Source organism: Ahaetulla prasina, chromosome 3 (assembly GCF_028640845.1).
Source record: "Ahaetulla prasina isolate Xishuangbanna chromosome 3, ASM2864084v1, whole genome shotgun sequence".
Classification (NCBI taxonomy): domain Eukaryota; kingdom Metazoa; phylum Chordata; class Lepidosauria; order Squamata; family Colubridae; genus Ahaetulla; species Ahaetulla prasina.
In genome coordinates this window covers 168,794,733-168,820,485 of record NC_080541.1, presented here as the reverse complement: position 1 = coordinate 168,820,485, position 25,753 = coordinate 168,794,733, and the positions used below count along the sequence as shown (strand labels likewise).

The 25,753-nt window shown below is 35.9% G+C and overlaps 1 protein-coding gene across 1 annotated transcript in view; it reads right to left on the bottom strand.

The window, feature by feature from the left end:
* Positions 1–344: 344 nt before the first annotated feature.
* The window catches only part of GLIS1 (GLIS family zinc finger 1), a 249,581-nt gene continuing 224,172 nt past the window's right edge, over positions 345–25,753 (bottom strand). The window contains exons 9-11 of the mRNA XM_058175135.1: positions 11,034–11,203; positions 5,315–5,482; positions 345–813 (exon numbers count right to left, since the gene is read on the bottom strand). Of these exons, the coding sequence (XP_058031118.1) occupies positions 677–813; positions 5,315–5,482; positions 11,034–11,203 (475 nt within the window). The 3' untranslated portion in view covers positions 345–676. The remainder of the gene's footprint in view (positions 814–5,314; positions 5,483–11,033; positions 11,204–25,753) is intronic.

Sequence of the window (25,753 nt, the reverse complement as noted above, 5' to 3'; positions counted from 1 at the left end):
TTCTGGGTATAAGCCAATTACATTACCTTCATGCAGAAGAAAAACTGGAAAACTGGAATGTGAAATGATAAATGGTTTGAATTACAGCATTTTGGAAAGAAGACAGAGAAATTGTGTATAGTTCTATGTCAAAAGATAGTTCTCACTGACAGAATGAAGTTAAAAAAAAAAGAGCACACTAGTTTCCCATTTTTAATTCTTTCTTGTAAAATTGAAAATATAAAACCTGCTCAGCAAAGTGAAAACGTTTATGTACATGAGGTCTGTGAATTTTAAAGAAGTCCTTTTTTAGTCAAGAAAACATCCCATGAATTAACTGTGATTAAAGGGACCAGCAGTCTTAAATTGAAAACATACTTCTTAAAAAAAATCTTTACAAGCATATTTTATAATTTAAATTTATATTTTACTCAAAAGGACTTACACATCAAGCAGTTTTAAATGGTCTTCCTTCTCCCTTAAGAGAATCAGTTTCAAAGTGCCACAACAAAGGAATAGATACCAACAATTACACAGTATATTCCTTTATAAAATAGATTGGTAAATGTGAGCAGTTGATTTAAATGAACACATAAGAGGTTGCAGATTAAATACAGTCAAGGTAGGTCAACAACAATTCTGTAAATACAAAAGGCGTTATAAGTATGGTAGACAAAGTAACAATTTAAGATAAGACTTAAGTATCTGTATAGATGGGAGGAATGTGATTTAAACAGTGATCAAAAGTGCCATTTTGGAAAAATCCATTATTCTCTTCAGTTCCATTGATAACTTCTTCTGATATGCATTCTGCTTCAGAAATGACTTCATAGCCTGGAAATAGGGTAAGCATATGAAACATAGTAACTATGAGGAAGCAAGGACAATCTGAATTGCAGATTCAGACTAGATAGGATGCTCTACTGTAAGGTGTTTTTTTTTCCGTTTCTTTTTTTTAATACAAAAAAGCCTCCTAAATTGTTTAGCAAGGAAGGGGTAGAAGTTCTTTTTTTTTTTTTTTGCAAAATTTTTATTTTTCCATAATAATTCCCACAATTTGACCAGTGTACAATACAATCACTTATCCAACAATCAGTCCTATACTCAAATTATACTCAATCAGGGCTGCTCGACTGCCACTCCCCCCTTTAATCCTTTCTTCCCTTCTCATCCTTCTTAAACTTCCCCCACCACCTTCTCCTCGCTTTCCTACTTCCCCTCCTCTTTCCCACTTCTCACTACCATCCTTTCTAACCCTCTATCTTCTCCTTCTTCTCCTCCTCCTATCTTTCTTCTCCTCCTTCTTTCCTCCCTACCCACCTGCCTACCTACTTTCTTCCTTCTTTACTCCTCTTTCCTTACCCTTTCCTTCGGGAGTGTTTGCCGAGCAGTCCCGACATTACACCATTCCAACTTGTTTAATTCTACCATTATTCCTGTACAATGGCAACCAATCAATTTATAGTCTTCCCTTCCCGCCTCATTCCCCGAGACTTCCCAGAACAGAATACAGGGTATTGTAACTAACAAACATAATCTAAAATATAACATAAAACATATTCCATTTCACACCATCACACTATCAATTCCCTTCTTTCTTAAACTAATACATAATAATTCCTAACTTCACTCAAAAACTAATTGATATTTTTTAATCTGATACTTATTTTGAATATAATCAATCCACTTCCTCCATTCCAAAATATATTTTTCTTGTGTACAGTCTTTCAAGTAGGCAGAAATTTTTGCCATTTCTGCTAAATTTGATACTTTACTAATCCATTCTCCAATTGTAGGTAAGTCTTCTTTCTTCCAATATTGTGCAATCAATAATCTTGCAGCAGTTATTAAATTCAGAATCAGTTTTGTCTCTATGTTATAGAAGGGGTAGAAGTTCTTGACTGTTCTGCTTCCTTTCATCTGTCTACTGCAAATTTCCCTCCTTTACTTTGATTATCAGGAAGGAAGATGTGCAAAACAAATGAATAAACAGGTATCCAACAGCTTGGTGAGCTGAAATATTTGTTTTATGTTTCCCAGAATTCCCACTGCCATAATTAATTGTGATAGCTGGGAACTTTGAATATTGCACTCCCAAACACCTCTGAAGGACATCAGATGATGAGGAATCCTGCCCTAGAACTTTAAAACTAATGGTTGATACAGTCTACACCAGGGGTAGTCAACCTTTTTATACCTACCGCCCACTTTTGTATCTCTGTTAGTAGTAAAAAAATTTAACCGCCCACCTCTTGCGCATCGTGGATTGGGTTGGGGGGGTCGCGCTGGCTACCAGCTCTGCTTGTCTGTTACAGCTGGATGGTGTGGGGGGAGATGCGCGAGCTATTCTGGGATGAGGCTCTTTTGTTTGCAGTCGCACTATAGCGCCATTTAGTTTCACTTACGTAACGTGAACTAAACTTATGTGCGGGCGATACAAATAGTATATTTTCAGAAATTTAAATTGTCATGGGGAATTTTATGAAAACCTAATGAAAATGTTTTTAAATAATGCTATGAAATTTTTTTTAAAGGTCAATTAAATTAAAAAAAAGGAAACTGCTTCAGTATCGGACAAAACCCCTACCGCCCACCATGAAAGCTGGAATGCCCACTAGTGGGCGGTAGGGACCAGGTTGACTACCACTGGTCTACACAGAAAACAGCGTTATAGCTTCTAGAAATGTGTAATTATGTTAAGAATGGATATTTTTTTCTACAGTGTTATTCAATCCGTTAACATTCAATTTAAATGTCTACATGTGTCATGACTTTGGTAGTCATTCTGAACTACTAAGCATTGGTCATATATCAAACAAGACGTCATACTATTAGAAACTAGTGATAGTTTCTTATGTTCTGGATTAAGGCATGGAAACAGAAGCTTTCTAAAATGGAATTGTAGTGACTAGACTTTTTATTTTGTTGTTGCTGTTCATTAAATCTCTGAAAAATAAGCAGTAACAGCAAAGCATTGCTGTTAGAAGACACTCCTTTTTCAGTTTGGATTGTTTATTAGTGAACCGTTGCCTCTGCATTTCACAACTTCATAGCCCTGCAGCTTTACTTGTAACAATCAAACATTTCTGAAGAACAATGTCTGTTTCTCATTAAATTCCTTCTTTTGAAAGATCTAATTGTTAAATTTTCTCTTCTTTTATATCTGTAGAAACCAAGCACACACACACACACATACATACATACATGAATGAGACTGAATAACTTCTACTTTTTTCTGTTTTAAAAAGAAACTATAGAATCTCCTGCTTCAGCAGGAGGTTGATTAGAAGACCTGCAAAGTCCCTTCCAACTCTGTTATTCTGTTGTACTTAGGAATGTGCTCTAAAGGAGCTAAGAGTATCAGCATTTTAATTGTAACATCTTATTCCTAGGCTACAATTTACAAGACATTTAATGACAGAATTAAAATTGTTGATGCCAGATGCTGTAACGTAAGTCAGAGAAGTAAAGATGTGGGAAGGACAGGAGGAAAGCACATCTTTGAAGATAAAAGGTGAAGATGGGGTTGAGGAAAGTATGTGGTTCTGGGACTTCTTCCTGTTTGCCATAATTTCCAAACCATTTTTTCATTTCAGATCTTTAGGGAGAGATTCAAGTTCAGGGGAGATTCTAAGCAGATACCTACTGAAGTGAGAGCTACTGAAGTAGGAGCCTGTTTAACTTCAGTGCTGGAAAGCATTAAAAATTCCATATGAATAAAATAAATTCAAGCACTCTTCTCTTTTTAGAAACTTTTACCGTTCATATTGTCAGCAGGATTTAGTTAAAGGAATACCCTAGACACTACTATAAACCATCCAAAGCTCTAAAATGGAAGTATCACTTACTGGCCATTTATAAGACTCACATAGCAGTGCTCTGTTGTTGTTCGTAGCTTTCCTAATAAATGTGCTTTTATATAACATTTGGTACTATTAAGAGTCCAGGGGAAAACTACTGAACAATTAAAATAGTCTCAGTGTATCTTATGAGGGCAAATGGTCAAATATGGATGTTAAAAGTTGCTTTTAAGGCTCCATCTTATGGAACTTTATTTTTATTTATGATAATGGCAACAATACTTTTATATGGTCAAAAGTGGAAAGACGTACAAATATCTACAATGGAAGAATGGATGGTGAAAATGGTGGAATTTGTGGAAATGGTGAAATTGAAACAAACAATTGAAAACACTTTAAAAAATTTGATTTCTACCTGGAAATCATTTTTCAACTTTTGTGGCAAATTGAAAGAAATGAAAAATTGATTTGGGGATTTGATTATTAGAATTACATGGGATTATGGAAATAATGTAGACAATTATTAATTTTAGAGTAAGAGTTTCATATATTTTTTTATGTCGGTATTAAAGAAACTCAGAAGTCATTCTTTTTCTATTTCTCTTATTATTGCAATATTATAAAATAATTAATAAGATTTTATATTTATATATATATATATATATATATATATATATATATATATATATATATATATATATATATATATATATATATATATATATATATATATATATATATATATATAAAGACCAATAAGCAGAGAAAGAACAGGACAGTGCTAATATTCAAAGCTACCCTGATATGCAAAGATTGTTTCTGTCTGTAGTGAGAATATATTGGGGTTAACTGATTTATGACTAATGGAAAAATTTGATTTTGTGATAATTTTTCATCAAAGTTTTCATTCTACTAAAGAGAATCTCACATGAATCATTCCTGAATACTGGTGATAGTTTTGAGCTAGAAAACAGTTGAGAAAGGGAAAACTGTTTTTGTTCAGTGCATTTTCATTTTAACCTGTACACTAAAATATTTAATCAAACTATCTTTTTATAAAACTGACAAAATAGTATATGAATGCGACATTTGATTAATATTAAAGATCAACATTTCCATTTTATGAATGTTACAGTGAATATCCTAAAAAGTTGCATGTTTATTTCTGTAAAATGCATACAATCAAGCTATAGAACCAAGCAAGTCTTTAGTCACTGCTAATTTGCTATTCTTCCTTGTGTATTTCAGTAATATTAGGCTGGAGCAGATGTGTCATACTAACGGAATGATATCACAGCATCTGTCCGATTCAACTAAGTCACCCTTCTCTCACATACTCTAAAATACATGTATTTGTTGCAACCTCAAATAAAACCCCTACTATTTAGAAGGAGACAATTAAAGAAGTGCAGTTCAGAATCTGGGGAAAAAATGTGACTTAACTTGTGTCTAAAATTTTAGATCCTCTACCTGTAATATTTTTGTAAGGGGGAAAGTCCAACAAAAATGATAGGAATACAATCTAAATCAATTACCTGTTGAAGCTACAGGTGCACTGAGTATGTGATATCCATTTTGTCGCAGAGGGTTACAGCAATGAGATTCCCCTGACAGCACATCATTACTGAAAGATGAGTCCATTGTTCTGTAGCAATCTCCGTAGTGGAAGCAATTTTGTATAGAGTGAAAGCTACCTTGGTAACCTGCAAACAGAGAGCGTTCAGACATTTAGAAGAATGCAACTGGCTTCTTTCTGAAACTGATGCTCATCCAATAACTGATACTAAGCAAAAGCCAGATTCAAAGTCTGGCATCTGGCAAACACCTATTTCCTGATTTGGTTCATTAGGACAGCAAATGAATCAAGAAGCATATATTGCCCTTGATCAGCTCTGCCCTAATGGGCCGCTATTGCCTAGCAAAGTTTTTAGCTACATGAACAGGGATGTTTTTACTCCATTAATACCAAATGTTTTCCGTCTTGCAGTGCAATGACGTTTCAGAACAGTTTTGTCTAATATGGCCAACTTCACCTCTGTGGACCCTCTATTTATTTATATATACACATACATATACACAGTCCTTTCCCTAAATTACTGCACTTCATCCAATATTATTTGAAGTTAAGGCTCACAGACTCTCTCATTTACTATAACTATTATCTTCTCAGCTTGTATGGTTCTAAATTTCACCTATTGTTATCATTTGCAGCCATAGTGGACTGTTTAAAAGGTCCAATACAGAAACTGAACAGCTGGATGAGATTTTTCCCCCCAAGAACCATGTTTGGTAGTTAAAATAGCTGGGTTATAAATTGGCTTTGGCAATTACAGTGTTTTAGAGTGATTACCAGTTACCCTGTGGAGAAAAGACAATCCAGTAAAACCTTTTTGTTGTTGTTACTGTTTTATGATAGCCATGTCTACAGTGAGATTTTTGTACAGAGGTATCTATCTACCCCTTAAAAGAATATTCCTTTTGCATAGAAGGATTTTTTTTCCTTTCTTTTTATTTTCAGGCTATCTAAGCAACACCCCTTGGTTGTTCTTGTCCTGAAAATATAGCTCCCAAACTACTGTAAGAACAATTCAGTTTGGTTAACTCTTCTTTGTCTTCAGAATTAATACCAATAATGAGTGATGTCATAGTACAGAAATGATCTTTCAAATGAGCCTTGCCTGCACTTATCCTAGTTATTTCCATCAACAATGAACTTTTTGTTTTTGTTATTCTATTTGTTTTTAATTGTCCACATTTTGTTAAGCCTATGTGCCCAAGTAAGTACCTTTCAAAACGCAACAGATGGTAACAGTAGGAGCTTAAAGTGAGGTTCAAATCCTATAACTATAGTGCAGTTAACTACCACATGTGGTTTTGTACAAAAATCTGAGGAGATTTCAAAAAGATCCACATTTAAATTCCTAAGGGGCTAAAAAAATGTGAACCATTCCCTTAAACTGTGTACAATAAAATATCTATCCCCTGCCACATTTGCTTGCAAAGAAAATCCACAAAACATTTTTATTTGTGCTAAGAAATGTAGTACATTTTGGCAGGCGCAGCTAAACTGACATTCACACTGCCACCAGCCACTAGGTTCACCACATGGATGGCAGGCATTCCTTCAGTTTCTCAGGCTTAAATCAAATCTGTGGCAGCTAATTTCCAAAGAAGAATTTCCTAAACATGTTGTCAGTTTAAATGATCACTGTTAAATGTTTTATGTGGAATAAAATGTAAAAATACAACAGTTAATAAAGGAATCAACTATGTTCCAAACATAACATTCAGCTATAATTTTGCTATATGTGATACATAAAAAAGCTGTAGTTAACCACATCGTAAAGTATGCTGGGAGCTTCTATTTCCCTCAAGCCTCAGCCAAAAAAATCTGAAGCACTTTTAAATGAATGATATAATGAGTAAAAGTATTGGAATATGCCTCCTAAATGCCAATTCGTTTGTGTCATTCCTTTTAATCTATGAATATAAATAAGTCAAACTCGTCAAATTATATAAAGTTTCTATGCAAATATATTATGTAAGATATAAATAGATGTACTTTTTTATTTGATCGCCAAATTCTTTCAATTTATAATAATTTCCATCTGGATCTTACTGTAGTTGAAGTCATAAATTCTACTGGAGTTTTGTTCTCACCCATTGTCTATGCATTCATATCCCTAACATATCCAGAGATTGTTTGAGTTACTGTACCAAAAACATAGCAGAAATACAAATGCGCCTTTTCATTTACAATGACTTTATAATTGATTTTGCACTTGGATGACTGTTCTTTATAATTTTTAGGCTTAAATTGAGTATGTATGTCTACTGGCAGACATTGATTAAAAATGTATTCAGCTTAAGAACTGGATTTAAAAGTATTAACAGAAACAGAGTGACATTACCACAAATGGCATTTAAAATAACATGTTGGTGTTTGTCTGAGTTGACAATTACTACTTTTAAAAAACCCTATGACACAGAACAATTAGGGAAGTGCTGTCTTCTCCAAAAGCCTCAATTCAGGGTATTTTTTTTTCTTTTGTTGCACTCACAAGCAACTAAAGTTTATCCTTGACGTTCCGTGATTATTGGCTTTTAGTGATGCAGGTGCCTTCTCAAACCTGGCACCTTTCAAATGTGTTGGAGATCATTTCTATTATTGCAATGAATCTGTTGGAATGGTAAACCTGCGTATCTCTAAACTGCCAGATTGAGATAATGAGTTTTGTTTATTATTAATTTTTTTAGCTTTCATTTATTATAGCAACAAATAATGTGTTGCAACAACTTCCATTTTCTTTCTTTTTTATATAGCTTAGTTATCTTTCATGGATAAAATGTAGTTTATTAATATAAAAATGTATTATAGCCTCAGATTTTCAAATTTGTATATATGAAAAGTTTGAATTACCTTACCAAAACAAAGGCAAAGCTTTTCAAACCTGCTTTCATTCTTTCAATGGACAAGTGGGGAAGAGAAAGAGAACTTCATACAGGTTGCAATTGGAAAAGAAGCCTTAAGACTGTCCTCAACTAAAGGTAGTCCTCAATTTACAACCACAATTGAAACTATAATCTGTGTTGTTGAGAGAAGCAGTCGTTAAGTGAGATGCTACATGACTGCTTTGCTCAATAACCACAATTCTGGCATTCCTGGGTTATGGTCATTAAGCAAATATCTGGGTTGTTAAGCAGCCTCTGGCAGGCAGGGAGAAACTCTTGGCATAAAAAAATTTGATAAACCATTTTTTCCAAGGCTGTCATTGCTTTGAAAAATTGTTAAGCTGTAGGTCATTGAGGACTACCTATAAATCAAAACAATCTGATATCTTTCTATTTCTTAGTTTTCTGCAAGTTTAGTTTTAATCTGGTGCTGAAAGGTTTCTTATACAAAAAGAGGTTCAACTGGTTACTAGTACCGTATTTTTCAGAGTATAAGATGCACCAGAGTATAAGATGCACCTTAGTTTTTGGGAGGGAAAATAAGAAAAAAGCTGATTGGCAGGTGGATCGGCTTCCTGGAATATGCCCAATCAGCTGTTCCCAGAGGTGAATTTTAGTAACAGGTTTCTTGGTTGTGAGCTCTGTGTCTTGCTTTTTTTTTTTTTTTTTTGCTTTTTTTTCTGCCTCTGAAACTTCTGAAACGCTGTTTCAGAAAAAACTTTTTTTTTCTGCCTCTGAAAGCCTCTAAAACAGCTTCAGGAAAAAAAGTCTCTGAAGCTCTGTTTGGGGGCTTCTTTTCTGAAGCTTCATTTCTGATGCTTTTTTCAGCCTCTGAAACTTCCATTCGAGAAGCTGGGCGGGGCTACATTCGGAGAATAAGACGCACCCAGATTTTCATCCTCTTTTTGTGGGTAAAAAGATGTGTTTTATACTCTGAAAAATACGGTATATTTTCTCCAAAAATTGATTGTTGATTTTGTAAAGTTTTTCCCACAAGAACAAAGATAAAATAAAAGGTTAAGAACTAGTTGTATTTCCAGCCACAATTTAACTACTAAATACTCAATATTCAGTAGTTAAATTGTGGCTGGAAATGCAGCTAGTACAATAGTTTCTTATATGCTAAAGTAATTGTTTAAACTGGTTCTCTATGCAGAAAAAGTGGAGTACAAAATTGATTCGTGTAACCAATGAAGGACAAAAAACATAATTAAGTATTATCATTGGGCCAGATATACGATATCTGTTCTCACAAATTTTTGGCATACTCCAGAAAATTACCAATATTTCTGATAAAATCTGAAGCCTTTGAACTAATCCATCAACCATCTATGGTTTGCCTGAGTTGCAAACACTTGAATTAAGAAATTTCTCTAGTCAACCAAGCTCGAGGTAAACTAGATTTCTGTAGTTGTGCTCATAATGCACACCTATCCCAGGTTAATTTTACGGTATACTCAATCAAATTCTCTGACACACTGAACATTTGTTATATACTGAATTAAAATATTCTTGGCTTGTTAATTGCTCAGGACATCATGCACCAACTCCCCTATTTTAGCTAATACCTTGTATAGACCTATCTAACAGTTACAAAATCTGTTCAAAAGCAGGCTAAAAAGCAGGTTCACAAAAAGAAATAAATGAGAAATGGTATACCCAAACAAGGATTTTTGCCATTTGTGATAAATCTGGAAATGCAGACTCCTTTTCAAATGCTAGATGGGTGGGTGGGTTAGTGGGTGGGTGGGTAGATGATAGACAGACAGACAGACAGACAGCAATGAACTGTAGCATTCAAGAAAACATCCTTGAAAAATTGAAGACATCACTGGTTGCTTGCTCTTTCGTTATTTTTCCTCCTCAGCATACAAGCAGCTACTGCATTTAAATGTGTCAAAATGTGTACTTCATTTGCACTACATTATCTCATGAAGAGTGGCTACTTTCCAGTAAAAATGGTTTACTATTTTTATTACAAAATAGAAAATACATTTTCCATTTACTATAGTCTATTATACCAATGAGAAGCATGAGGTTAAGATGCTGGGCTTGTCAGCTGGAAAGTCGACAGCCCAGATTTGAGACCTAAGTGATGTGCAATGGAGTGAGCTCCTATTATTTGCCCCAGGTAGAGTAAATTAATAAGTAACACTTTGGTGGGAAGGTAACAGTGTGCCTTGACATATAGTCATGCTGGCCATATGATCATAGAAGCATCTTCGGACATGACTGGACAAGGAAAATCTTTACTTTTACCTTTATTATGCCAATGACTCTATTTATACTATTTCTGCTTCATATGAAAATGTAAAATATTTGTCATATTGCTTTCTAAAGCATGATGTAAATGATCCAAATGGTTCCTTCTAACCTGGTGCTCATCAGCTTGAATGACATTTCCAAAAATTGAAGCACAGCTCCTATAATCAACCAAAACCCATAGCATTTGGGATTATACAAATTGCTGTCGAATGCCAAATTTCATTTCAAATTAGGCATTATGAAAAACACAGAGGAGCTGCTGAAAACAGTAAGCTCATGTTCCTTTCCTGCTCATGATGATAATACAACAAGCTATACAGTCTAAAGTCATCACATTTCCCATGTCCCCATTTTTTATCCAGATTATAAAACGGCAAAGATGGATCTTGCCTGAAATAATAATGTCAAGGCATGGTATAACTTTCAATTATACTTTAGTTGTTATGATTAATTTGGCTCCGAGAGCAGATTAACGTATGCCTTTTACATTTCTTTATGCATGGTGCATCCTTCTATAAATATACAGTATGGGATTACCTTGTGGCCCCTGCTGCGTAGATTGGTTTGGAAACGGCACATATAATTTATTTGCTGAGAAATGATGCCCGTTTGGAGACTGGCTGTGTGATGGTGATGAGCTGTGTTTCTGAAGGAGGGAAGGAGCAACTACAGCTTTCAGAGGGCTAGCAAGAGTATTTGGAACAACCCTGGAACCAGAAAAGAGAGGGAAAAAAAGCGATGATCAGTTGGCTTTCATCTCATTGGTGCTCCATAAATGACAGCTTTTTTTAAAAAAAATTTTTTAATTCATTATAAGTGGATTAAAAAGTACAGAATAACTAAAAATTCCATAAAGCATTGACTTGAACATATTACAGGAGGCACATAAATAGAGATTACCATTTTAATGACATATTTCTAGCAGCACTGCATTTTTATTGGATAAAAAAAGGTTAATTATATTTTATTTTGCTGTAATTCTGTCTGTATGGAATTCAAAGCTATGTTATCCATAAACCATTATTTCTCTTTTCATTTTCTTCAAGTGGCTCAGCATGCGCCTAATGTTGTTCTTCATATGGAAGTAGGACTATTTAAAGTTGAAGCCTATATATGTATTCACGTCTTCAAATTTTGACTAAGGCTGGTTATTTTCCTTACAGTTTTATTCCAACAGGTGTCAGTTGACTGCTTTGAAATGAGAAAAGGGCTTGGAACAGAAGCTATTATTATTATTATTATTATCATTATCATTATCATTATTATTATGGCTACTTTCATGCACAAATGATACAGGTCCTCGACTCACAACTGCAGTTAGAACTAGAATTCTGGTCATAAGTCAGGCACCCACATTACTGGACCCAATTTTCTGACCATTTTTATAATGGTCATTAAGTGAATCACATAGTTGTTAAGCTACTCATATCATAAGTGAGAAGTCATTCTCCCAAACATGTTTGGGTGTTTTTGGTAGAAACAAACAAAAAAATGTGAACATTGGCGGGGGAGATGACATTTTGCATCAGCCAGAAGTGCTTTCCATGCCATAAATCACTCTTTCTGAAGCCATTGTAACTCCAAATGGTCATTAAATGACTAGCTGTAAGTCAAGGACTATCTGTAATTGGGGTATGATTTCATCAGGAAGAATCTCATGTAACAAATCTTTGCTATGGAGTATCAAATTCAGCATAGCCTTATTTTTACTTATTTTTTTTATTAAAGGTAAAGGTTCCCCTCGCACATACGTGCTAGTCGTTCCCGACTCTAGGGGGCAGTGCCCATCTCCGTTTCAAAGCCAAAGAGCCAGCGCTGTCCGAAGACGTCTCCATGGTCATGTGGCCGGCATGACTCAATGCCAAAGGCGCACGGAACGCTGTTACCTTCCCACCAAAGGTGGTCCCTATTTTTTCTACTTGCATTTTTACATGCTTTCGAAACTGCTAGGTTGGCAGAAGCTGGGACAAGTAACGGCAGCACTAGGGATTCGAACCGCTGAGCTGCCGACCTTTCGATTGACAAGCTCAACGTCCTAGCCCCTAAGCTACCGCGTCCCTCTGATTTTTTTATTAGGCAACCAATTTTGATAAAGCTTCTAGATAACAATCTGATCACCACCAAATTCCAAAGAGTTTTGATGTTCATACACTGTAATACCCTGGAAACTGTTTCTCCACAAAATCTCATATTATAAGCACATTTATTACAGTACAGTAGGAGCCACTGAAGCAATACGCCCCCTCCCTGTGGTTCTTGCTGAGATCCATAGCACAAATGCTCAGTATCTAAGTTGTAGATCCCTCTGTTAAACTACTGAAGTTTGCAGATGATACAACAGTGATCGGTCTCATTCAAGACAACGATGAATCCGCATACCGACGGGAGGTTGAACAACTAGCCTCGTGGTGCGAATGGAACAATCTGGAACTGAACAAACTCAAAACTGTAGAAATTGTGGTAGACTTTAGGAGAAACCCTCCCATACTACCACATCTTACAATACTAGACAACACAGTATCAACAATAGAGACCTTCAAATTTCTAGGCTATATCATATCTCAAGACCTAAAATGGACACCTAACATCAAAAAAGGACAACAAAGAATGTTCTTTCTGCGCCAACTCAGGAACCTCAAACTGCCCAAGGAGCTGCTGATACAGTTCTACAGAGGAATTATTGAGTCTGTCATTTGCATCTCTATAACTGTCTAGTTTGGTTCTGCAACCCAACAAGACAGACACATACTTCAGAGGATAGTTAGAACTGCAGGAAAAAAAATTACTACCAACTTGCCTTCCATTGAAGACTTGTATACTGCACGAGTCAAAAAGAGGGCTGTGAAAATATTTACAGACCCCTCGCATCACGGACATAAATTGTCAACCCCACAGTTTGTCAATCTGATTGACCTCCCACAGTGGCAGAGCCATCTTAAAACACAGTGAAACAGCTGCTGTAATAGTGGCTGCCATCTCAATCTTCTACTCAAGTGGCTACTTTATTTTGCCTAATAGCAGGGATGATCCAAATCTCTCATGTTGCTCCACTAGCTCTTCAAAGCTTTTTAGGAGGCACAGGGGCAGTATGTTGCATAGTTTTTTGTTTTAGCATTTTTCTTCCTAATAAATTAAGATGTAGGGAACAAAATATTTTTCTTTATTTTCTTTATTAAATTTTATGCCGTCCATAAGACACTCATATACAGATAGTCCTCAATTTACAACCTTCTTGTTAAGCGAGATAGTTGTTAAGTGAGTTTTGTCCCATATCTTGCCACAATTGTTAAGTGAATCACTGCAATAGTTAAGTTAATAACGTGGTTGTTAAGTGAATCTGGTTCCCTCACTGACTTTGCTTGTCAGAAGGTCACAAAATATGATCACATGATCACGGAACACTGCAACCCATCATAAACATGAGTCAGTTGCCAAGCATCTGAATTTTGATCACAAGACCATGGGGATACTGCAATGGTCATTAAGTGTGAAAAATGGTCATAAGTCACATTTTTCAATGACCTTGTAACTCTGAACAGTTACTAAACAAACTGTTGTTAAGTCGAGGACTACCTGTATACATATCTTCATATGTTGTTATAGGTATGTTGTACTTTTTAGGTTTTGCAGCATATTTTACTGCTGGAGTTTTAAAATGCAACCAAAAATATGCATGAATCTGCTATATGCAAATGTCATAATAAAATAAAAAAATATGTATGAAAGCAACAAAATGTACCCCCACACATGTGTGCAGCGTGCACACACATGGATTTTAAGGTATGTGATTTTCACGCTTCGCTACCAAGTTGGTCCCTTTTAATATGTTCCTGACAACAGAAAATACAACACAGCCTGCGTAATTGATAACTACTTTGAAAGGATATAAAATTGAATGACAAAAATCTACTTCTCTTTTACTTATACTTGGGGGTAAAATACAACCGCAACAGAGACATGGATGTTTCCAATATTAACACTGTCTTACTTTGTTGTTATTTGGGAAGAAAAGCTTTGACAGTGAGATTCTTCTCTTAGACAATGGATCTTAATATTTCTTCCATCCATCGCAGCAGGAAGAAGATCAGATCCAGAGTTCAGCCCATCTGTACTTTATCTCAAATAAATTCCTGTATGGTTTGTGATGTGGTACTTGCCTGTAACTTCAAACCACTTTATCAAGTAGTGTGGTTACTTACTAAATGCTTACACAAAAGAAAAGCAATAGTCCTATAAAATAGTAGAAAAGAATAGCAAATTCATGTATTGTGCTTCATCACATACTGGTAAGTTACAAATTCATGTGTGTTTGATATAATATGAACAATCTATTTCAGCAAAAGCTTATTTTGGTGAAGGAAATATGCACCATACAGTATCTCATACAACAACTTTTTAAAGATCCCAAACAATGTTATTGTGTATCTCAATCAGCATATAGACAAAACCACTAAATTAACAACAAAGCAATGGTTTCTAACATATGGCTTGATCTAACTTAATTAATATTGTCTCAGCAATTGTGGTGGAGAATCTGTTTTATAAGAAGCACACACAAAATGTAGAAGGATTCCTATTGTGCATATGCTTTGGAGGCACACAGGTGAACATTTACATTCAATCCAAACTCATGTGAAATTAATTCCTAAAACATAGGATGCTAGAAGAACTGAAGAAGATTCTTGGATGAGAAGCAAAATGTTTTCAAGGGAAAAAATCAAGGGAGTCTGGTTGTCTTTTGAAAAACAACTTTAGGACAACCATGACCTGAATGATTGAGACAGGCCATAACAGGATCTGAAATTATCACACAAATTCAAGCCCATTATCTGATAAATAACCGAAAGTCACTGGTTATTTGAAAGCTAGTTTATAACTAATATTAGCACTAGTCTGTCTTTCTATAAGACATGAATTGATAAGAAATAGTTGATGGACCCATTGGGATCCCCATATCAAAACAACTTAATTAATGTGCGTCCAGAACCTGAAAATAACATTTAACACAGCACAGTACTTAAACGAAATGGTTCAGTTGAGATCTGCATACGTGGGACTGATTGGGGTAGATTGTAAGGGTGACACTGAAATATAATTTTATGTCATTTTATTCTATTTTATATATTTATGTATTAAATTATATTGTATCTTATCCAGGGGTGAAATGCTTCTGGTTCGGACCAGATTGGGTGATCTAGTAGTGATGGGGGCAGGTAGTTCAGAGAACAAAAATCCCTACCCCCCCCCCACCCGGTCCCCACTTGGCAGCTTCCTGCTTCTTTCGGTTTTGCTCGCTACTCCGGCCTTCTTCGGCTGCTGCAATCAATTGCATCAGCTAGCAACTGAATCTGCTTGCTTGCAATCCATCTCATCGGTGAGCAACTCAATCTGCCTGCCTTGTCCCTTGAATTGGGTAAGTAAAAGGGGGAGCTTTAAAAAAAATAGTTAATTGGGGTTTTTTTAGTTGTTTTTTTTTTAGACATAGCAATTTAAAATTAAGAAAGTTTTAAAGTTAAGGAAGTTTTAAATTTAGCTGCTTTTATCTAAAAATATAAATAAAATAAAATAATAAAATAAAATATTTGTGCAGCTTTCTGAGATTTGGTGTTTCTGTAGTGTTTCACTCTAACTACACAAACACACAAAAACTCACAAAGCTGTATGTGGCATTTTGTGTGTGTGTATGTGTGTGTTGTGTTGTGTGTGTGTAAAGTGTGAAAGTTGGTTTATGGGCTTTTTGTGGCTGTGTGAGGTTCCTGCTTGTTGCAGGGGCCATTTTGGGTGACGTGCAGGTGCTTTTACATTGTGTGAGTCAGTTGTGTTGTGTTGTGGTGTGTGTGTGTGTAAAGTGTGAAAGTTGGTTTTTGGTACCCCTTATTATTTTGTGTACTTTGTTTATTATTTTTATTATTTGTTATTGGCCACGCCCACCCGGTCATCTGACCACCAAGCCATGCCCATCAATTAAGCCATGCCCACAGAACCGGTAGGGAAAATTTTTAGATTTCACCCCTGATCTTATCCTATAACTATTGTATTTTACCCTACTCTTATTTTAAATTGTTTGTGTAAGATTTTATTGGCGATATGTGTTTGCACCTTGTGCTTTGATATGGCCTATAGACTAATCAAACCTATCATTTTAAACTGTATTTTATTCCAATTTCATTTTAAATCGTATTTTATTCCAATTTAATTTTAAATCGTATTTTATCCAATTCTATTTTAAATTGTTTTTATCAGATTTTAGTAATAATTTGTATCTGGAACTCTGCACTTTGATATGGCCCAAGGGCTAATTAATTAAAAAAAATAGTTGATGAGCAATTTTGGAGCCACTTATACATCCAGCCCACAGCTAGTTTGCCAATCAGCATGTCAAGGACACATTGTCAAATCGCCCTTCCCTGGCAATTGTAACTAAACATTCCTTTTTTTGTCTTCAGCTGGTTCCTAGGGTTGTCTGCTTAGTCATATGAAAAGTATCATTTAGAAAACATAAACATTACAGTATAAAAATGAAAATTATCAAGAGGTTTACTGTATTTTGTGTAACATTATCCCCTGATGTATCAGTTTTTACTTCAGAGTTCTGTCATGAACAAACTGAATGAACATTTTCACAGAATATTAGTGTTACCTTGAGCCCCTTAGATGAAAGATAGATGATTAAAATCAATCAATCCTGAAGAAAAGTCTCTATACTCTACAGGATTGGTGTATGATAGCACTTGCAAGATAGTTATTTCTTGGACAGTTTTTATAACTGTGATGCCTTGTGGAAGATTACATTAAGATGTCTGTACTTCAGATTTGAACAGAGACCAACATTTTTGGAGTGCTACCCATTCTGCTGCTCTAATGGTGTGTGGAAATGGCCTTAGGAGATAGGGAGAAAAGCCCCAGCCAGAGGGATGGTTAGGCAAGGTAGCTTAGGGAAGGGGATATGGCAAATGTCTCCCTCCCTAATTTGTTGGGCTGTAAGGGTGACAGGAGCGAAATGTATTGATGTCAGCCATGCAAGGTAGTCCAAACAGGAAGCATGACCAGATGGATTAATTTTACTTTATTGTAAGTTTACATTAATGTTTGATCCAGGATTCAGGAGTTAAGTATTGTCTGTTTTGATTGTTTTGCCAATTATCTCACTGAATTTTTCAATGTTTTTTTCCAGATCTTTACAGGTAGTTCTTGACTTACGATCACAATTGAGCCCAAATTTATGTTTCTAAGTGAAACATTTGTTAAGTGAGTTTTGCCACATTTTAAGTCTTTCTTGTCCCAGTTGTTAAGTGAATCATTGCAGTTGTTAAGTTAGCCACATCTGGCTTCCCCATTGATTTTGATTGTCAGAAGCTGATCACATGACCCTGGGACACCGTAACTGTCACAAATACGAGCCAGTTGTCAAGTCACATGACTACAGGGATACTGCAATGGTCGTAAGTTTGAAAAATAGTCATAAGTCACTTTTTTCAGTGTCGTAACTTTGAACAGTCACTAAATGAGCTATTGTAAGTTGAGGACTGCCTGTATTCTCTGTAAACTGCAAAGAGTTTTACTGAGCTGAGTGGTGTAGACATATCAATCAATCAATTAACATTTACTCCACCTCTTCTCCAATTTTTAGGTAAAACAATCTTCTATGAACAAGCAGTATACAGAGAATTAAAAGTCTACTTTGTAAACGATGAAATGTAAATCATGTGAATTATAAAAACTTCAATGCAGCTATACGCTCTAGATATCAAAGGTAAGTGGAAAGAAAGTAAGAAAAAAGACCAGGAAAGAAAGAAAAAACCCCCCCACACCTTAACAATGATTTTCATCTCTTCCCAGAATATTAAAAATGAAGTGCAAAGCTCTCCTAATTAGGTTTCTGTAGAGTGCTTGGTTTCTTTCTATGCATTTTGTTTCTAGGTCTAGCCTTAGGGGAATTTCTGTCAACATAAGCTCAGGAAATAGTCTTACCATAGACTTTCTAGAGAAAAAGAAAAAAAAAATCAAAAGTTTGGTGAACTTTACTACTAATCAGTCCCAGGTGCTTTTGCCTCATTTTACAGAATATGCAGCATTCCTTTTAATAGCATGTTACTAAATCAGTCTCTGTCATTTTCTCTTCCAAATATTCTATTTATTTATTTTTTGCATTACATTTACTGTAAGTAAGAAACAAACATACTATTGGTTGTATCATATTATACCTTCAACTGGAGTTCACACTCTGGACAATTGATGTCTCTGGTAGTTCCCCCACATCATTCTTATGGTCGTAGATTTAGTTGGACCAAAATCTGTTAGCTCTCCCTCTCTCTCTCCCTCTCTTCCTTCCTTTCCCTCTTTTGCAGGAATTCTGTCTCTCTCTCCCTCTCTTCCTTCCTTTCCCTCTTTTGCAGGAATTCTAATGCAGGAATTCAGTGAATTAAAAACTGGACTTTCTCCTATTCTGGAGTGTGGAAATTAAGGGTCAAAATTGGTGCTATTGGTGCTTAAGAATCCTGTTTCATTCCTTACTATCCCTCGATAGCTGAACTGTCTTATCTTCATGACATCATCCCCTGCAGCTGGAAGCAAAAATAAACCAGACAAAACAAGTGTTTCTCTCTCATGAATGTGAAGAAAAGGCTCAATGCTCCAGAAATTAGGCACACCTATATAGTCACAAATTTTGCAGAGTTATTTATTTTTCTGAAGTTTTATTTTGTTCTTTTTTTAATAGTATCAAAACAAAATGGGCCGGATAGCTCAGGCTGGTAAGGCCTGTTATTAAGAACACAGAAGCCTGCAATTACTGCAGGTTCAAGCCCGGCCCAAGGTTGACTCAGCCTTCCATCCTTTATAAGGTAGGTAAAATGAGGACCCAGATTGTTGGGGGGGCAATAAGTTGACTTTGTAAAAATATACAAATAGAATGAGACTATTGCCTTATACACTGTAAGCTGCCCTGAGTCTTCGGAGAAGGGCGGGGTATAAATGTAAACAAACAAAAAAAAAAAAAGAGTCCAAACTTGGTTTCTAAACCTGCCAATCATAGTAGTATTCCTTTTAGTTAGACACTGTAACCTCAAATCGGATATCCAATATTAAGCATAATCAATTGTGAATTTTCTAAATTAAGATATTGTCAATTTAATATTGTCAATTTAATATTTGTGGTTATGGAAGGGCAGGCTTCATCTCCACATTAGAGAAATTTCAAAACTTTTCAACAATGCTTACAATTTGATGGATGTTCGAAAGAGTTTAGGGTATTTTGAGTTTAGAAAGTTTTGCTCTGAGGAAAATTTGGATATCAGTCTTCTCTTACTTTGCTTATTAGGCTACAACTCAGAATTGGGCTGGTTGAAAATTATCAAAGACATAGTCAAGACAATGAAGGATATCAGATTTGGAAAGGCTAGCTAGATCAGATACTTTGAGCCTGAGGGCCACACAGGATGGACTTTGTAATACTTGTAACATGGTTTTTATAGTACTGCTACACTGGCTAATATTACATTATATTACACAGATTAATGTACATTTTCACTATGGAAATCATTCAACTTTTTCCCAGTAATTGCTATAATTAATTAATTAATTAACTTTGTACAACACAATTATTACACTGTTTGTTTGTGTGTGCATGTTATCTGTGTATATATGTCAATTTTAGTTCCATAAATCTTACTTATTTTTAATATTTTTGAGAAGAGAGCTTAGTTTATAAAAAACCAACATTCTATCAGAAAAATCATTTATAAAACTTCAAACATTTTTTTTATTTTGTCACAACAGTATATACCAGAGGTTCCCAATCTTTTTCGCCCGCGGCTCCCCCGGAAATCCGACCTGCAACTGCGCATGCGCACTTCATAACTGCCCATCTCCCTCATATAGGGTTATATAATGTTATATTCAAAAATCCTATTAGTGAGGCATGAGTTATACTCTGCCAGACAAAAGGTAAAAGTTTTATCTATTCCCCAAATGTTAACATAACTCTAGGCCAAATCCTATTTTAGGTATTCATTTTTTCCTCACTGATTGCAAGATTGCTCCTCAATGGTCACAGAAATGAAAAAGCATTCCCATGTGTTTTGAATTGAGCAAAGATAATTCCATACTATGTCAGTTTCTTAAGTTCTGAGCAAGTTCTGTGTCCATTCTGGAGAAGTCACTTCTCTCATAAACAGTAAAAGCCTAACTACTGGATCCCACATCCAATTATGGTATCACACTAATCCTACCAAATGTTCTTTATTTTAAATCTATCCCTTAAAGCTTTGCCACTAAACTAGGATAACAAAAAAGTACTATACACATGGGATCCATCAATTTTCCCTATTCCTGTAAAGATTCTTGCCTATTCCACGAAGGATTTAAATGCTGATTCAGTTGAAGCTTTTAACAAGCTCCAGTTGTCATTTTGTTCTTTCACACATACGTCTATCACACTTGACAGAAATATGCTTTTCTTTTAGTCCCTATAATTTGACAATATTATCATCTTTTAACATTTTTTCCTCTTGAATGCTTGTTAACTAGAAACCTGAAATGCCTCACAGCCAAAATGCACCAAAGAATAATCAACATTTAACTTTATTCTAAAGCAAAATTGGAACTGGTATAGAAATATGTTTCTCTATAAGCTGTACTTGTACAAGGCTACTAGAGGCAAAAACAAATAGGCTTTGAAAAAAACTCAAAAAAACTCTTTTTTCCTATGCAGAAATAAGTCCTATTTAATTTTAGGAGACTGCTCCAGGGAAATGTACCAGCTTATATCTACTTCCTTTTTTAAGTGGAAATCTATCATAAGATTTTTTTTTTTAACATATTGTCCTCCAAACGAGATTCTAGATATGAATGATCATATAAAAATACTGAAATAAAATACACATTTAACAGAAATTTGGAGTCTCCTAGGAAAGCCCCTTGGGAACCATATATAAAATTAATATACCACCCATCTCATTTAATGTTGAAGCAATGGATGGAAAACTAATCAAGGAGAGAAGCAACCAAGATCTAAGGAGAAATTTCCTTATAGTTAGAACAATTAACCAGAGGAATGATTTGCCTCGAGAAGTTGTGGATGCTCCACAACTTTTTGGAAGTTTTAAAGAAGAGATTGGAAAACCAATTGTCTAAAATAGTTTAGGGTTTCCTGGTTACACAGGGGTTTGGACTAAAAGATCTCCAAGGTCCCTTCCAACTTTATTATTTGGTTATTCGGTTAACATTACTTTTTTCTGCAAATATGTTTATGAGGAATATTTTCCTTTAAGGTGGCGGCATACTATGGCATAAACTGTCCAGGATTATGAATAACTTTGCAGGTAGAGGTTTTCATTTTGCTAAAGTTGGCAATTCTATTATTCTACGAAGCGTGAAGTAGTGCTACAAATAACCATTTAGCTTGTCTAGATGAACCACAATGGTTCATCATGAACCATTGAAAAAACATGAAATATTGTTTTAGTGCATACATTGACTTTGCTTGTCAGACGATCACAAAAGGTGATCACATGACCCTGGGACACTGGCCAAGTGGCTGAATTTTGATCATGTGACCACAGGGATGCTGCAACCATCATAAGCATGAAAAACTGTCGTAAGTCACCTTTTCAATACCTTGTAACTTCACTAAGTGAATGGTTGTACATTGAGGACTACAGGTTTTCCCCCAACACACAGACACATTTTCAGGCTCTACAGATCAAACTGGCCAAGTGCAAGTGATGTTAATATAGCACATTGCTACCTGGAACTTTAAAAGCAATAACAAAAAATTCTAACATGACAAATTCTACTTTTATATGACAAACTGCTCCTAAATAAAACATATGTTAATTACTATTAATATAAATTGGCATAAAGTTACCTGATCTCTTATGTGTCACATACTTCTTTATTAAAGGGAAATAAATACTTCTCATATGTAGCCAGGGTAAATATATTTGGTAATGAAGTCAGATTTTGTTAGATCATTTTCAAGTAAATTAAATATTTTTTTGTCAAACTATGTAAACGTCTTAAAAACCTTTTGGGAAAACTGAGTGCTGCCTTGTTACTGACTTTGGCAAAGCACAAAATAACAAGGGCCTTTTTTTGTTGTTGCTTTTAAAAAAAGAAGGCTTTAAATCAAATTCTAAGCTTTTCTGTCAAACATGAGTAGATTTCTTGTGCTCAGCATCTTGTGGTGTTTGGCTTCTTTCATATTTGATGATTCAGTCATTACAGTTTGTGATAGCAATCGTTTTGCTCCATCCCAAAGACTTAAGCTCAGGAATTCAACCCTGTCATCACTTTGGCTCATGGTGCACAAATTTTGTACATTCTGTATACTTCAAGCAAGAAGTCTTGAGAGGTGATAAATGTGGCAAATGTTGTAGCTTACCAAAAGGGTAGAAAACGATGGCCACAGATTGAATATGTGCAGTAATCAGTACACATTTTTATCTGATGGAGCATATGTCTACTACAGATTGTCCTCGCTCACTGACCACTCATTCAGCAACCATTCAAAGTTAACAATGGCATCAAAAAAGGGAGATTTACAACCATTGAACAAAGTTGTGACTGTTGTAGCATCCTTATAGTCACATGACTGAAATTTTTGTGTGTTCTGTCCTCCTTCGCCTCCGTCCTAGCGATGGCTTAATTAGCCAGCACTATCAGCTCTGGCAGCAAACTAGTGAGCGTCTGCCAAGTATCTCTGTTATCTCTCTCGACGCTGATGAGTCACCCAGGAACAAACAGTAGTTCAGCTCTTAGTTAAGCAGTTAATTTGCCTGCTACGAAGAGGCACAGCAGCTCTTGCTGCCTTTATATCCTGTGGGGTGTGGCTCCATGACTCAGCACTTCCTAGGCCTGCCCCACCCCTGCTTCTGTTGTTCCCGCCTCTCCTGCCTACGAAACCTAGGGTCCAGCCAGGCCTGATTGCCATCAGCTGGGTCTGGAGGCGTGGCCTGGGGGGGGGAAGAGTCAGGGGACGGAGGCCTTGTTATCTCTTCCACCTGGCCTGCCTCTGGCTCCTGGAGCTGAGCCAGGGAAGCCGGTGCTCCTGAGGTAAGTCCAGACGGCCCTTTCCCCCTTACTTTCCAAGTCACTTTCTGGCAGGAGGCCCGGCTCGGGGGGCACACACACAACAGTGTGCTTGGCAACTGGGGCACATCCACGATGGCCACAGTGTCACACAATCACATGATGGCCATTTGCGACCTTCGCAGCCAGCTTCTAACAAGCAAAGTCAATGGGGAAGTTGCATTTCACTTAACAATTGCACCACTTAGCAACAGAGTTCCCAACTATAGTTGGTAATTGAGGACACCCTGTATTAACAAAAGTACCACATTCCAATAACATGAATGAATACAGTGCCCTAAAAAGATTGCAGAAAACTATGAAAAGGGACATCAGCCTTTGTGTTAGCAAGTATAGTATTAGCTTTCTGTGTGATTATTTCAAGTGTATTTTCTGCCACAAAATATTCCCCTGTGGTTTTAGGAAGCTCAGAGCAATCTGAGTGTTACAGTACCTATTTTGGCATTTTGTTGTTGTTGTTGTTGTTGTTGTTGTTGTTGTTGTTGTTAATAACAGTATTCAACAGCGTATCAAATAGTGTTTCTAGTCTTTGTACAATGTATGCAATAAAATGCAGTAAACCACTAAAAAGAACACTACTCTGTAAGATAAAATTAGTACAATAATACAACTATAAGTGTAGTCATCATCAGAGAATAACAAGGCCTAAAATAAGATATTGTAAAAGTGACCTTAAGATAGAAAGAATGTATCTACATATTATATTATTTTAAAATCCTGGAAATAGAAAAATAACTGGAGCTGCTGTCAAAGCAATAGTAATGAGAGCACATGGAACAAATTTCACTTGGAAGAACAATCCAGATTCAATCCTATTACCTAAGTCATTATTCCTACTATTGAAGCATGAATATTATAGTATTATTTCAAGAAAGGTTTTTATAAATGACTTTGGAGTTTGGGTAGATAGCTGTGAGAGGGTGCATTGAGATTCCAAAGCAGTTTGTTTTGTAAATCCAAGCCACAATTTTGAATTAGGCTAGTAAAAGGGTAGAAAAGATTTAAGTGAGAGGTGTCAAACACGGCTACAAAATTCCAATGAAGTTTCTCAAGATTATATTTTACACTAGATAATGATAGGTTATCTTCAAAAGCACACCCACGTGCATTATATCAATAGATGTGGAACATGAATCGTGGTGGATTATCCATTTCCAGACAGAATTAGAGTGTGATACCAACTGATAAAAAGCCATGCCACAGAATCCATCAGAGCTTCTTCTAGCAGTTATGAATCTAGAAAGAGTCCCAGAGTCTCTAATCTTTTAGGGGAAACATAAACCCTTTAGAAAAGATTCAATCCAGAGGTGGGTTTCAGCATGTTCTGACCAGTTCTGGACAACCGGTAGCGGAAATTTTGAGTAGTTCGGAAAACCAGTAGTAAAAATTCTGACTGGCCCCACCCCCATCTATTCTCTGCCTCCCAAGTCCCAGCTGATTGGGAGGAAATGGGAATTTAACAGTATCTTTCCCCTGTCACGCCCACCAAGCTACACCCACAGAACCGGTAGTAAAAAAAATGGAAACCCACCACAGATTCAATCCCTTAATTTGCTATGAAAAACTATTCCGGTGGTGTGTTTCAGATTTGTCTGAACACCATTCTATTTAGCTTACTTCAGCAAATGACAATAGGTAAGTATCAATTAAGAGAGAATTTATAATTAATTCCTTCAAGAAAGGAAAAAAAAAACAGATCCAGGAAACTACAGACCTATCAGCCTAACCTCAATACCAGGGAAGATTCTGGAAAAGATAATCAAGCAACGAATCACTGAACACCTACAAGCAAACAAAGTAATAACCAAAAGCCAACATGGATTTGTCAAAAACAGATCGTGCCAGACTAATCTTATTGCATTCTTTGACAAAGTGACAAAATTAGTGGACCAGAGGAATGCTGTCGATATAATTTACTTGGACTTCAGTAAAGCATTTGATAAAGTAGACCATAACTTACTACTAGATAAAGTAGAAAAATGTGGGTTAGACAGCACCACCTCCAGATGGATTCATAACTGGTTGACCAACCGCACTCAATGTGTAGTCCTCAATGGAACTACATCCACATGGAGGGAAGTATGCAGTGGAGTACCCCAAGGCTCTGTTTTAGGCCCAGTACTCTTCAACATCTTCATCGATGACTTGGACAAGGGGATAGATGGGGA